General features: G+C 33.7%; 1 protein-coding gene across 1 annotated transcript in view; it reads right to left on the bottom strand.

Annotated features, from left to right (window-relative positions):
* LOC106468367 (furin-like protease 1) overlaps nucleotides 1–15,464 on the bottom strand; it is a 20,934-nt gene that overhangs the window by 3,683 nt on the left and 1,787 nt on the right. Inside the window, exons 2-5 of the mRNA XM_022396714.1 lie at nucleotides 6,294–6,392; nucleotides 4,334–4,462; nucleotides 1,793–1,869; nucleotides 1,381–1,469 (exon numbers count right to left, since the gene is read on the bottom strand). Of these exons, the coding sequence (XP_022252422.1) occupies nucleotides 1,381–1,469; nucleotides 1,793–1,869; nucleotides 4,334–4,462; nucleotides 6,294–6,392 (394 nt within the window). The remainder of the gene's footprint in view (nucleotides 1–1,380; nucleotides 1,470–1,792; nucleotides 1,870–4,333; nucleotides 4,463–6,293; nucleotides 6,393–15,464) is intronic.

The following is a 15,464-nucleotide window of genomic DNA, read 5'->3' as shown; positions in this document are numbered from 1 at the left end:
GATGTTAGATAGGCAGACTCACAGTCTAAAGGATCAAACAATATAGACAAAGATGCTAGATAGGCAGACTCACAGTCTAAAGGATCAAACAATATAGACAAAGATGTTAGATAGACAGACCCGTAGTCTAAAGAATCAAACAATACAGACAAAGATGTTAGATAGGCAGACTCACAGTCTAAAGGTCAAACAATATAGACAAAGATGTTAGATAGACAGACCCGTAGTCTAAAGAATCAAACAATACAGACAAAGATGTTAGATAGGCAGACTCACAGTCTAAAGGATCAAACAATATAGACAAAGAGGATGTTAGATAGGCAGACTCATAGTCTAATAGATCAAACAATATAGACAAAGATGTTAGATAGACAGACTCATAGTCTAAGGAATCAAACAATATAGACAAAGAGGATGTTAGATAAGCAGACTCATAGTCTAAGGGATCAAACAATATAGACAAAGATGTTAGATAGACAGACTCATAGTCTAAGGGATCAAACAATATAGACAAAGAGGATGTTAGATAGGCAGACTCATAGTCTAAGGAATCAAACAATATAGACAAAGAGGATGTTAGATAGGCAGACTCATAGTCTAAAGGATCAAACAATATAGACAAAGAGGATGTTAGATAGACAGACCCATAGTCTAAAGGATCAAACAATATAGACAAAGAGGATGTTAGATAGGCAGACACATAGTCTAAAGGATCAAACAATATAGACAAAGAGGATGTTAGATAGACAGACCCATAGTCTAAAGGATCAAACAACATAGACAAAGAGGATGTTAGATAGGCAGACACATAGTCTAAAAGATCAAACAATATAGACAAAGATGTTAGATAGGCAGACCCATAGTCTAAAGGATGAAACAATATAGACAAAGATGTTAGATAGACAGACCCATAGTCTAAAGGATCAAACAACATAGACAAAGAGGATGTTAGATAGGCAGACACATAGTCTAAAGGATGAAACAATATAGACAAAGATGTTAGATAGGCAGACACATAGTCTAAAGGATGAAACAATATAGACAAAGAGGATGTTGGATAATTAAATTGCAACGTGTAAAGATATTGTCAAACAAGAAGACAACGCTGACAATTGTGATAGACAAGCCAATGTACAGACAAAGACCGTTAGACGAGCTGGTAGTTCAGTTCTATAAGTAGATAAAAATTAGTAGTCAGAGGCAGATTTCTGAGAGGAAGATAAGAAATTTTTTATATGATCTCTTTCATTGGTTCTTCATATCTAACAATTATATATTATTTATGAAGCCTGAATGAATCGTTACAACTTCAAGCCTTATCATACTGGTCAATACAGATATTTTTTTTAATTCTTTAGAATAACATGTATGGCTACTCACCTCCTATACCAGCATCAAAAGCTATGCCCACTGAACATATACTATTGTTTGCTACAGCGGCAACCTCTCCAGCACACCGGGTTCCGTGCCTGTAAAGAATATGGAAACAACTTTTGATGGTGTTTTTAACAGTATTTTTTCTTTATTCAGATCAGTATAAACTTAAAAGTGACTACAGTAACATTATAGGTGGCAGCATCCCCTTCGTTACTCTGTCTTATTTTTCAGGTTTTACTGATCTAATTTTGAGTGAGGCTGCTTATAAGAATCGTCATCTTTTTGACACCGTATACTGTAACTAGGAGAAACTGAAAACAAATTTTTAAAAAAATAGTCCACTTATAAATCCATAAATCTTTAAACCAAAGAAACACTTAGCTTAGGTATTTCTTTAAAGTGACGCAAACTGTACCTGTTAGAGTTAATGAGATCATATCTTGGCTGAGGGTCTTCATCATTATTATTTACATCAAAACTGGCTTTATGATCCTATAAAGAATGAAACATTTTCATTATGTAGATTTTTTAACAATACCTTTAATAATGTTGATCTATAAATGTCCTTAGAGATTGATTTAACTACACAGTGCAAGCTGAAAAGTAATACATTTCAAATACTATTACTGTATGTTTTATGCAAATTATTCTTGTACTGAACGAGAAAAACTAGTTATTCTGGTATTTAAGAAAACAAAACGATATACATATACTTTATTTATTAAAGTGCGTGTTCATAATGTGGTAGAAACCTCACAGACAATTAATTTTTTATGTTTATAAAAATGAATATATTAATAAAATGTTAGAGAGTTTATTAACAGTAAACTTGTACTTTGTATATTTACAATTCATAAGGGCTAACGATGCCTACAATGTAAGGTATAACTTTCCTGCTGTGTTGTTGGTGTTACTAGTGGCAGAAAAATGGGGCCTAACTACGAAGTCAAATCCGATTCAGGTTTGAAAGCAACATTTTCCAATCTTGTCCTTAATCTTGTGAGAACGATGCCTCAGGTGAGAAGACCTTTCCTTTCTCCTTTCCACCTAGAATAACTAAACTAAGGTGATTAAAGCTCCATAGTTCACGATTAGCTCCACAGGCACAAACCTGATTAGGGTTAGGTCACGAGCAGAACGAGGCCACTTGACTTGTTTCTAGCATAATATTCATCTTCGTAAAAAAGTAGGTCACGCGACAAGCGGTGTTTACTTTCTATTATTTCAGCCTAAGTTAACTAAATATTAATTGATTATATTTACATTTTGGTAAACATCGGACCTATCTGAATTAACGATGTTTTAAATCAAACAACTGAAGTAGTCACCATGTCGCTAAACTGATTCGTAAAATACAGCATTAATGTTTGGCTCAAATGATTTCAAACATCTGGTCCTGTGAATTTTTAGCCATATTCTAGATACCCCAGACATGTAATTAGGCCCAAGTACTTAATTACATATAGCGTTAATTGATAAAGATGCTAAATTGTTCTGAAAACAAGTCTAAACTCTAAACATTACACCAAACGTATGAGAACGTATAAGCCATTATACAAAATTAATATGCTTTTACTAGTATTATTAATTGGACACTCTTTCTTTCTCAACGCTACCAGCGACACTCTGGCACCTGAAATATCCCAGAAGTGGAAATTAGGTTTTGAATACGAGTCTTTTTACCTAATAATGACCTCATGTGTGACAGGAATTTTGGCCGTATTCCGCACTATAATATTAGCACTACACCACTACAGATGACTATTTAAAATATTTGCTATTAGGTCGCTTCTTTTTTGTACAATAATAAAGCTATTACAACTTAAGAACTCATTACTGCATTTATTTTCAGTAAACTCATTATAATGGTCGACTTGAAACAATTGTGGTCGTCCAAACCTGTTAATAACACTTAACTCTAGAACTTATCACAATTTGATATATTTCAATGTCGTATGTAATTACTTCAATGGTATAATTCTGAGTTTTAAAACCATTTCGTTACGAAAACTGGGCCCCTTAATAGAACACGTTTCACACTAACACAAATACTGGACAAGGGAAGAAAAAAAAAATAAAAGAAAATTAACACGAACTCGTAAAAAAAAAAGTCTGAAACCAACTAACAATAGTCATTCGTTCGGTTCTATTGTTAAATAATAAACTTATAACCTCACCAAACAATAGTCATTCGTTCGGTTCTACTGTTAAATAAAAATAATAACTTGGGTCAAAAAGACCATATGCCCCTCCTCACCCCGAAACTTTCAAGCTCCGTATTCTTTTTTCGTGATGCACATATCTGGAATAAAGCTATAGTAAGGTTACTGTACTCTTTCACACCAATAAATCACAAGTAACAACTACGTTTATACTACACTTAGTTGCTGTTTTAGAAGAACGTGTTTATTAGTACATAAAGGACAAACTTCTCTGAACTTTTGGTTGGGATATAAAACAGAATGAACAGTAATGCGACCCAAGATACGACAAAACAAATTGTTGTTCCAGACGTAAGTTTCTGATGTTGTTCAGAAGTTTGTTCAGCTATATACGGTGTGGTTATACCCCGTTCAGGATATTGGGCCCGGACATGACAGTGCTGATTGAGTTGACATTCACAGTGTAACGCATCATCGATGTAATGCTTCAGTAGTGTTACTTCCTAGTCTACGATAGAATTTCACTATGACTACTTTCTCCCGCGGACTCATACTTCTTACTTAACTTCCCCATGAAATACAAATAGTGACAGGCCTTAACAAATAGTGTGTGGACCTTAACTGAGTCTGTATAGTCATGGCTGAGCTCCCCTCAAGTCGGTAATCTGAGAGTTAAGTTAGTAATTTGTGGGTTAAACTTCTGGAGTGTACGCGAGACTCAATATTGTGATACATGCTGACGAAACCAAGGTTTCGTGATTAAATTATAATGAAAGCATAAGTTTCATTCTTACATAATTTTGTTTTATATCTGGATGATCTTTCTCAAGTCCATCGTCTAATATAGTGACCACCACACCTTTCCCGGACACTTTCATGTCCCAAGCTGGCTTCACATTCATGTCCACTCCATTACCTCGATTCTAAATACAAACCAAATAATTATAATTATTCTGTTCAGTTATCAGTAGTTTGCATATGCACAGGTGTCTGACAAAATCGTTAAAATATACACACGATATACTGAAAAGTAACAACACAGGTATCTGACATCGTTAAAATATACACACGATATACTGAAAAGTAACAACACAGGTGTCTGATAAAATCGTTAAAATATACACACGATATACTGAAAAGTAACAACACAGGTGTCTGACAAGATCGTTAAAATATACACACGATATACTGAAAAGTAACAACACAAGTGTCTAACAAAATCGTTAAAATATACACACGATATACTGAAAAGTAACAACACAGGTGTCTACTTTTCAGTATAACGTGTGTATATTTTAACGATTTTGTCAACGATTTTGTCAGACACCTGTGTTGTTGTGTTGTTACTTTTCAGTATATCGTGTGTATATTTTAACGATTTTGTTAGACACCTGTGTTGTTACTTTTCAGTATATCGTGTGTATATTTTAACGATTTTGTTAGACACCTGTGTTGTTATTTTTCAGTATAACGTGTGTGTATTTTAACGATTTTGTCAGACACCTGTGTTGTTACTTTTCAGTATATCGTGTGTATATTTTAACGATTTTGTTAGACACCTGTGTTGTTACTTTTCAGTATAAATTGTGTATATTTTAACGATTTTGTCAAACACCTGTGTTGTTACTTTTCAGTATATCGTGTGTATATTTTAACGATTTTGTCAGACACCTGTGTTGTTACTTTTCAGTATATCGTGTGTATATTTTAACGATTTTGTCAAACACCTGTGTTGTTACTTTTCAGTATAACGTGTGTATATTTTTTCGTGCTTAATTACAGACAAACAAACAATTATTATTTTATTATTTATTCAGGTGAAGTGGTTCTCGCAACAGAAACTGAAACGGCGAACGAAACGAGATCCACTGTTATTTGTCAACTCTGACCCTGGCGTGTACTTGAATGACCCCAAATGGAAAGAGATGTGGTATCTTGTAAGTTGTTCAGTCTAGTTTCTTCTTTTACAAGAACCTTTGAACTTCTCGACATTTGACTTTACCTTTACAACCTTGTGAAGACTTTTAGCGCATTCTTCTTTCTGGTGTACTTCAGATTAGAGTTAGTTTTATCACACACACACACACGAACAGAAAGGTAAATAGGGTTTGTGGAAGGTTTACCCAGGTCGTCGCTACACAATGGGCTATCCGTGCTCTACCCACCACGGGTATCGAAACCCGGATTCTAGCGTTGTAAGTCCGCAGACATAAATACATATACAAGTAACAATAATATAATAATAATAATAATATAATAATTGTTTGTTTGCTTGTCTGTAATTAAGCACAAAGCTACACAATGGGCTATCCGTGCTCTACCCACCACGGGTATCGAAACCCGGATTCTAGCGTTGTAAGTCCGCAGACATAAATACATATAAAAGTAACAATAATGTAAAAATAATATTATAGTAGTAATATAAAAAATTTCAAATTTCGCAAACAAAAATTAAAATCTTAATATCACCATGCAAGTATACACACGTCAGTAATTTTAATACATTTTATTTTGTCTGGTGTAATAACTGTAACATTATATTCAAACTGTAGCCTTCAGTTTTCAGTCTTTCTGTACTTCGTGTTACAGTTAGTTCACTATAACTGAAGAACTGACAAAGCTTTTTTTATAGCTATGCGTTTCATTATTTTGCAGAAAAATATATCATTAAACTATTAAATATGATGATACTTCTGTGTGCATGTATTTATTTAAACGTGTCTGATTAACATTCGTAAAACTACAAAAAAATACCCGTTTTTCCGAATGAAGTGACGCGTGATGATGAAGGCTTGGCTCTACGGATCGTTTGGACACCTGGTGGTGCTTAAGGTGATAATAGTCGTCAACTACCTGCAGAGGAAGACAAAGATTTCAATCAGACAAAATGAAATATGACAATGTAATGTACTCTAGATTCAAATGGTAACCAGAGATACTGTTAATGATTTTTGTTTGTTTCAGTTTTGTTTTGCGGAAAGCTGCTACGAAACAGCTACTTGTGAAAAGTCGCCCCTAATTCTTTACTAACAGACTAAATGGAGGTCAGCTACTAAACACCAACTCTCGTCAGAATTTGATTGTCACTCTTATGATACACCCAGTCTCAACAACGGGACACGAAAAACAAATCCTCTGGTTCATAGTCTGAGCACGCTACGCCCCGCCCGCTGTTAACTAATTAGATCTCCAATACTCTTTCCAGGGCGTTAATGTTTTCACGATTTAACTTGTCGTTGTTGTTCTTTACAAGTATCAGGTAACAAACAACATTTATAGTATATTCTTACACCAAAACTTAGCAAAGAAAACATTCTACGGTAGTTTTGCCAATGTTCTATTAGTTTTTGTAGCTGGTCAACGTAATGCTATTTAAATCTTTTTAAAATTCACGAAACATAATGGCAGATATCTGAGGACTCAAACGTTTTAGCAAGCACGTGGGTCATGGAGTTGTGCGTTATGATTTATATACAATTTCTTTCTTTCACAAAACACGTTATTTTCTGACTGGAGTTCTCTAAAAAAGCTACTAATTTCACAAACCATTAAATATTTTCAATTACAGCATTATGTTAGTTTCTTTGTCGACGACTTTAAATTTAGTCGACGATGACGAGAAGACGAAAATCAATAAGTATGACTAAGACGAGACAAAACTTATTTGTTGTAAAACATAAAGCTACACATTGGGCTATCTGTGCTCTGCCCACGGCATGTATCGAAACCCGATTTCTAGCGTTATAAGTCAACTGACTTGCCGTTGACCCAACGTGTTTGGCATGACGAAAATGTAACTATTTTGTTAAGGACGATGACGAAAGAAGTTAGCAAAGTTTGTTGGGTAATTGACTACCAATGCAATACCAATGATGAAAAAATAAAATTACCTGTAAATTAAATTGATTTTTACTTATATGGATTAATAGGGTAAATCAAATATAAATGTCACAAGAAACAAAACGTGAGTCAGTAATAACCGCTGCGTTAAAGTTTATTACGTGTTCAATTAAACACCAGGCTATTGATGTACTGCTTACACTTGAGAAACGTAAATATTGGCTGTATATGGAACTCTTCACAACCGCTTAAAAAGTCGTTTCATTTCTAATGTTTCTAAAAACACATACTTCTCTGAATCTATGTTTACTTAATTAACTTTATTACTTTCGTTTATGCTAAAATTCCTTATACATTCTGCTGTATTAGCATAAATGAACATACACTGTAATTCTATATGATATTAGTTCTATTTTATTATTGTCGTATTACTTCACGTGTGCCACGTGAGCTGTGTGTTGTCACAGTTGGCAGTGTTAATATCAACAATTTTATACAAGACAAACTTAATTACAATGTAACTGCTGTAGTAAAACTTTATATGATTTGGTTATTTACTGACGCTTTTATTTCTGTGGAGTGAAACCTTTAAATAATATACAGATAATTATGTCAAGAATAAAATGTTTGAGCATTTTATTCAACTAAACTAAAACTGTGACTAAATTAGACCCCGTGACTAAAAAATAAACCAAGACTGTGACTAAATTAGACCCCGTGACTAAAAATAAACCAAGACTGTGACTAAAAATAAACCAAGACTGTGACTAAAATAGACCCTTTGCCTAAGACAATGACTAAATTAGACCCTCTTACTAAAGAGTAAACTCCATAGGTTATTGTGAGCCTGTTTAGAATTAATAGTTTACTAAATGAACATCGATTACCACAAACTTAGCATACATTGACCTCGGCGCAATGTAATGACTTGGATATTCCCGGGAAGGAGATTTGGCAACTGTGAACGAACACGTACAAGTTCACTCAATGACCAGCGATTTTGTAACAACCGAGTTCACGTTTTTTGTTGTTTTTTCTACTCTCACTATTTCACGAATGTTTAGATGTTGTCTAAAGCCATGAAATTTTCCAACCAATATATGCAATCTTCTTCTGTAGAGAAACACAAAATATTTTCACACGTTAAACACAGCAGTGCAAATTCACTGAAGTAATTAAATAATTAAAACGTATCCCGTCATGCTCTTAATGAACGATATCTTTCTCGGCCGTGGCTTTAAAAAAGCACTTCGGCTTTCGTAGCGTAAAATAAAAAAAAAAAAGAAACCCAAGAAATGTTTATAATAGTACATTAACGGTAGAAAACGTTTACAAAATAAAAGACATGCCTAAATTTATTTTTTCTTTCTTTGATAGTCCTCTTTGTCTATTTCGGACTCAAAATCAGAGGCTTATAAAAATAACGCTTGAGATCCATCTTTTGTGTCCCATGAATCATTGCCCACGAGAACTTTCGTTCAATACCAAAACTCGTCATAAGACAATAATTTGGGTAAACATAAATAGAGAACATCTAATTAATTATAGTAATTCCACTGTCTCGTTATTTTGTCAGTCAGCTCGTATTTGTTTCAACTTAATATGCTTTGACCCACCCCAGTCCACAGGTCATAAAAACCAAGAGGCGTAACATCTACTAAAAGCTGGCGCTTCCTGTCCAGTAAATCAAGGAAAACTACTCAGAATCGTTTATTCAATGCAACACCAGAAAAGTGTTATGGAAGCTGAAACAGCACCGTTTGTCCTTTAACAGTAAAGTTTTCGAAAAATACAACTTCTTGGCACATCATTTCTTCCTTCCCGTTTTCGTCAAGATTTTGGTGCCTTTTGAAAAGACCTATTTTCAGTACTAAACTAATCAGTAGCACAGCCAGACGTGGCGACATGGACTGTAACGACGTGGTGATGCTCCAAAAATAGTTTTAAGATAACGTACTCAACCCTCTGTGGTAAGAATGAAATACTTTGTTATTACCATTATTATAACTGCTTTCAGTTTATTAGATCGTTCAGTGATTGATCAGAACTCAACCAATCATCGAAGAACATTTATTGGTGAAGGATGTCCTGAATGTCGTGACCACGTTCAAAACTTTACAGTACAAATCAAGGTCAAGATGGAATGACCCTGAACAAAAGCAGTCTAACTTCGGGAAGAATTTTCGTCAACTCTCCAAGTTATTTAGTAGAGTAACCACTGGCTTAAATAACGCGTTCTCTCCAAAAATTTCTTACTAAGTAACACGTTCTCTCCAAATTATTTACTACGGTAACCACTGACTTCAGTAACACGTTCTCTACAGATTATTTACTACGGTAACCATTGACTTCAGTAACACGTTCTCTCCAAATTATTTACTACGGTAACCATTGACTTCAGTAACACGTTCTCTCCAAATTATTTACTACGGTAACCATTGACTTAAGTAACACGTTCTCTCCAAATTATTTACTACGGTAACCATTGACTGATGTGACAACAGAAAAGTATTTTATTATTATCATTGGCCATGGTTAACTATAAAGAAATATTCAGTGCATTCTTTCGTCCTGAAATGACAATTCACTTGTAACACTACACTATGTAGACTAGCGACCGAATCACCGCGACCTTCCTTCATCGTAGACATATGTATACACAGTTCCTACAATGTCACATATCGTTACAACAATGTTAACATGTGTTCATAGAGTGTAACGTTTCAGCACGTGCACCTTCTGACTCGTCACATGAAACAGCGACTCTCCAAACTAGAAAATGAACTTGGGAAAATGTTTGACCTTGTAGTCTGTCAGTCTGTACAGACATTAAATGGACATCAACCTAAACAATAAAAAACGCTTAGAAGAAGCCTCCAAAATACTGACACCAACCAAAACCTAAACAATAAAAAACGCTTAGAAGAAGCCTCCAAAATACTGACACCAACCAAAACCTAAACAATAAAAAACGCTTAGAAGAAGCCCCCAAACTACAGACACCAACAATAACCTAAACAAAATAAAACACGTTTAGAAGAAACCCACACACACCAGTGACACCAACCAAAACCCAAACAATAAAAAACGCTTAGAAAAAAAACCAATGATTGGTTTAATTACTGATTTTCGTTCGTGGGAATGAATTTCATAAGTAAAAAAATCATCTCTTCATAAAACCCCAAACATACACACACAGAACACAGGTTAAGTCTAAGCACTAGAAAGTATTACAACAGTTTTGTTTTCTATGTACTGACCTGTAGACGTTATTGGAAAAAACAAACAAACAAAGCAACTTGCTAACTGGTAACCGAATTGCTATTAAAACTGTATTCGAAAAATTTATCTTTTTTTCTCTGAAATTAAAAATTACATTACTCTCGAGAGATTTTTTAAGATTTATTCAAATAGTGTGCAACTGCTACCATATACCAAGTTTAATAAAAAAAAACCTTTGTAATTTTTGGTGCCACAATATGTGGTAGGTGTGCGCGTGCGCAGAAAACTCCTCACAACAGGAAGAATCCTGAACCATGTTATGATCCCGCCATTCACACGGTCGTATAGCGGTTATGTCGATATGAACAGAGATCGTGAAAACCGCCCGTGATTGTTGTATTTCACCATTTTATGCAACCATATGAAACACCTATTTAAATTGTTTTATTGTCAATTTTTTTTATCTACGTTAACATTTCTTTTCTGTTTAAATTCCTCTACTGCTTCCATTACACACTGCTTTCTAATTGTTTGTTTTATTGTTAAAAATCGAAACAGGAAACTTCAAATTTTCCTGTGCTTGTCAGTAAGTTCACCAGGAAATGGTTAAAAACCAATACAGCAACAATATCAGAACGAAGTACTGTATCAAACAATACATTCTCATCGCTATGTACAAGTACGAAAACAACAGTGTATGTTGTTTTCGTATTTGTACATAACGATGAGAATGTATTGTTTGATACAATGTTCATACACTGTTGTTTTCGTACTTGTACATAGCGATGAGAATGTATTGTTTGATACAATGTTCATACACTGTTGTTTTCGTACTTGTACATAACGATGAGAATGTATTGTTTTGCAAAAAACAAGAACAATAATTAAGAATTTATTTTACATCTGGAACAAGTTTTTTTATAACGAAGTTTTCCAACACGGCTTATAAAGACGTAGTTTTCGTAAAATGTATGACAAAACAGTTTTACTAATAATTACGACACAGAAATTAACATCAAAATGTAACAGATGAATATCGTTGTACCTGTATATTTATAATACAGGTACATATTCTATAAATGAACAGGATTTGCTATGACAGCCACTCAATTCTGTACCGTCTGGGTTGTCACACACCTCGTGACGATCGAGAAAGAAACCTTGGTTCTAAACAAAAAAAAATGAGTTCAGTTTGTCTGTTAAAACTCGTTTGTGAAACCTGAATCTATCGATGTATTTTGTTAAACTGATGTGGAGACAAAAATAAAAACAAGGGAACATCCAGATATTTTTAATTTTACCTCTAAATTAATCAAAAATGTATTAAATGTGCTGTGAAAATAGACAATAATGTCATCTTACTCAGAGCTTTGATCTTTATTAGACGATACAAATTTAAGACGGGATGTTTACAATTAACTGAAATCTCATTCATAGTAGAAATTACAAACTAAACCACTCCTGTTACTACAAAATCAATAAAAACATTGTATTGTTTTATAAACACAATCATTGCTATTTAACAATGTTGTCCTACAGGTTATTGTTACAAACACTTTGTTACACTGTTTCTAAACACAACCATATTTAGTTAACGTTTTCCTCAAAGCTGTTATGACATTGTAACGATTTTAATTTACAAAGTTTTCGTTATAATACCGTTTGCTGCAGTGTTTGAAACTGTGAAGATTGCTTGTTTTTTTTCTTTATGTACGCACACTCGAAAATCGAAGAAAAATTTAAAAGTACGGTTTAGTAAAGATCCCTTTTATATTTTTTACGCCGAGTTGAGCAGACGTGATCAAAAATATGTGAATCGATATTATAAAAATGTATACAAATATCAGCTGTACAGATATCGGTATCAAACAGCTATTGACGATGCGACTTTTATCACATTCGCTTCCTTTGTTGTTCACATCCGACACACACTGTTGAAGAAAACCTGATGTCTCGCTAACCGGTTTTAGATACTTGAAAAGCCAAAAGGTAATGTATATGCAAGACTAACGAGTTGTAATAAACACAGGTTTTCCTTTGTAGAAAGCTAGAACCAGTGTACGAAAACTAATTTATGATGAAGCAAACGAATTTTTTTTAAGGTGTTAATAATTCTATAAAACAATCAAACATTAAAGTCGCCCTTTTAATTTCCTGTCTTGTGCATTTAAAGCGTCAAGAGTACCTATGATATTTGGGTAATTATTACTTGTTCACGGCAGCACTGATTACCTTATCAAGAAGTAACCATGTCTATGTTCTTCAAAATAAAAAAGGTCAAGACAGGGAATCTTCATGACCCCCCCCATACTCCAAGCCTCACTACGATCACTATTCTGAACCACCATATTTCCATATAAATAAGAGCTGTAAACATTACAGCTGCAAAATATGTAATAAATGCAACTCTAAGTTCTGAATCTTCCAGAAGAAACCTAACACCCAACCAATCGGAAATGCACGAGAATCAACCTAAACAAATTTCCCTCTGAATCCTAATTCTATAATTTCCACTTGCCAACTTTCCCTTTACGTAAAATCCTAAGTCTATAATTTCCCCTTGCCAACTTTCCCTTTACGTAAAATCCTAAGTCTATAATTTCCCCTTGCCAACTTTCCCTTTACGTAAAATCCTAATTCTATAATTTCCCCTTGCCAACTTTCCCTTTACGTAAAATCCTAAGTCTATAATTTCGCCCCTTTACGTTAAAGATCGGTTTGATACACACGTGTATAATGATCGTTCACGATTATTTATATTACTTACGAAGAAGGTAAATCAAATCAGCTTGACCACAGTAAAGCAACGACCGTACATTCGCCAATTTTGAATATTTAAACACGCATCATTCCTGACCTTCACTACGATAAAACTTGACCCGAGTCCTCATTCCCACTAACATGCTTTTACCACGTTCTTCATACAAAGTATTGACAATGTTATCAGCTGTGTTTGTCCAGGTTGTCTCTCTAAGAAGGACGGGTCGTTTTTTTTTATCCAAACACTTTTCTAACAGTAATTACACAAAATTCAGTTCTGTTGAAACAGGGCGATATGTTTTCCGTTATAACCAGTAGTAGGTTTCGAGATGACTTATTTTTTCGAACAGTAATGACTGTTGAGGTCTGATATTATTGCTAACATAACTGTATGCAATTTTAGATTCGAACGTTTGTAAATAACTACAAAGAAGTTGATACACTAGAGGGGGTTATTGTTTCATGGAAGGTACTTCGTCCTTTTAAGTTGAAACTTTTTCTTAAAACTTCCAGAAAATATTAGATTTATCGAAAATGTTCTGTTTTTTTCACGGAAATTCTTTATAAAAGGTTGGCGACGTTTTTTCTAGAACGATCTGCATCACTCAATTAAAACACTTTTTTTTTTGTTGTTGTTGTTTCAAAATAATAAGGTTTCGGAAACAAATTTATCTGCGTCTAATAAACGCCAAGAATGATGAGTATGTAATAATACAAATTTAGTAAAAGTGGTCTGCTAAAACTTAATAACACGTGCCTGTTTTCCATCATTCCACTTGAATAAAGCGCTACACTGTCAGTGACCTCATCTGGCCTCGCGCAAAGCATCATTACTCATGGAAACCTTCATAATACTGCATTATCACGTGTACTTTATTTAGTTAATATGATGACAAAGTATTATATAAAACTCATCATATGTTCATACCGCCCATGTTAACCGGTAGTAAAAGAATTATACTTATCTGACTCACAGATTCATTAATAACTTATACAAACCAGATATTACCCAACAACACCCTCACCAAAAAAATAGATTGTGCTAAGATCACATAGTAGGTTATTCTTTCAATGTTAAATGGAACTGAGATACTTGCATAATAAATAGTGTTCTACTACATTAACACAAGCTAAGTTTCTACGTGAAACAGCTTTTATAAGGACAAAGTACTATATAAAGTCACAGGAAAAATTGCTTGGGTTCCTAGGTGAGTAAATAATTCTAAACAAATAAATCTCACAATGTCACACTTCTTCCTTCTCTTAAAAAACATTCTTCACACTAAAAGTTCTTAATTCTTCAAAAATAAACAATTCTTAATATTCTAACTGTCCTTACCTTTCCTGAAGTAAAGGAACAAATCTTAACACTGTAAATAGTTCACACATCTCTTAATGGAGCAAATCTTAACATTGTAACAGTTCACACACATATCTTAATGGAACAAATCTTAACATTGTAACAGTTCACACATCTCTTAATGGAGCAAATCTTAACAGTGTAACAGTTCACACACACAATCTTTATGGAACAAATCTTAACAGTGTAACAGTTCACACATATCTTAATGGAACAAGTCTTAACACTGAACCAGTTCACACATCTCTTAATGGAGCAAATCTTAACACTGAACCAGTTCATACCTTTCTTAAATATACTAATCTTAACAATATAACAGTTTTTACACCTCCTAAAGAAACAAATAATATTACTAATATCATCAGTTCTTACTTGTCCTAAAGAAACAAATACTATTACTAATACTATCAGTTCTTACTTGTCCTAAAGAAACAAATAATATTACTAATATTATCAGTTCTTACTTGTCCTAAAGAAACAAATACTATTACTAATACTATCAGTTCTTACTTGTCCTAAAGAAACAAATACTATTACTAATACTATCAGTTCTTACTTGTCCTAAAGAAACAAATAATATTACTAATACTATCAGTTCTTACTTGTCCTAAAGAAACAAATACTATTACTAATACTATCAGTTCTTACTTGTCCTAAAGAAACAAATAATATTACTAATATTATCAGTTCTTACTTGTCCTAAAGAAACAAATACTATTACTAATACTATCAGTTCTTACTTG

This window comes from Limulus polyphemus, unplaced genomic scaffold, assembly GCF_000517525.1.
Source record: "Limulus polyphemus unplaced genomic scaffold, Limulus_polyphemus-2.1.2 Scaffold2981, whole genome shotgun sequence".
In the NCBI taxonomy this organism is placed as follows: Eukaryota; Metazoa; Arthropoda; class Merostomata; order Xiphosura; family Limulidae; genus Limulus; species Limulus polyphemus.
The sequence above is the reverse complement of the archived record's forward strand: the minus strand, read 5'-3'. Positions and strand labels throughout refer to the sequence as shown.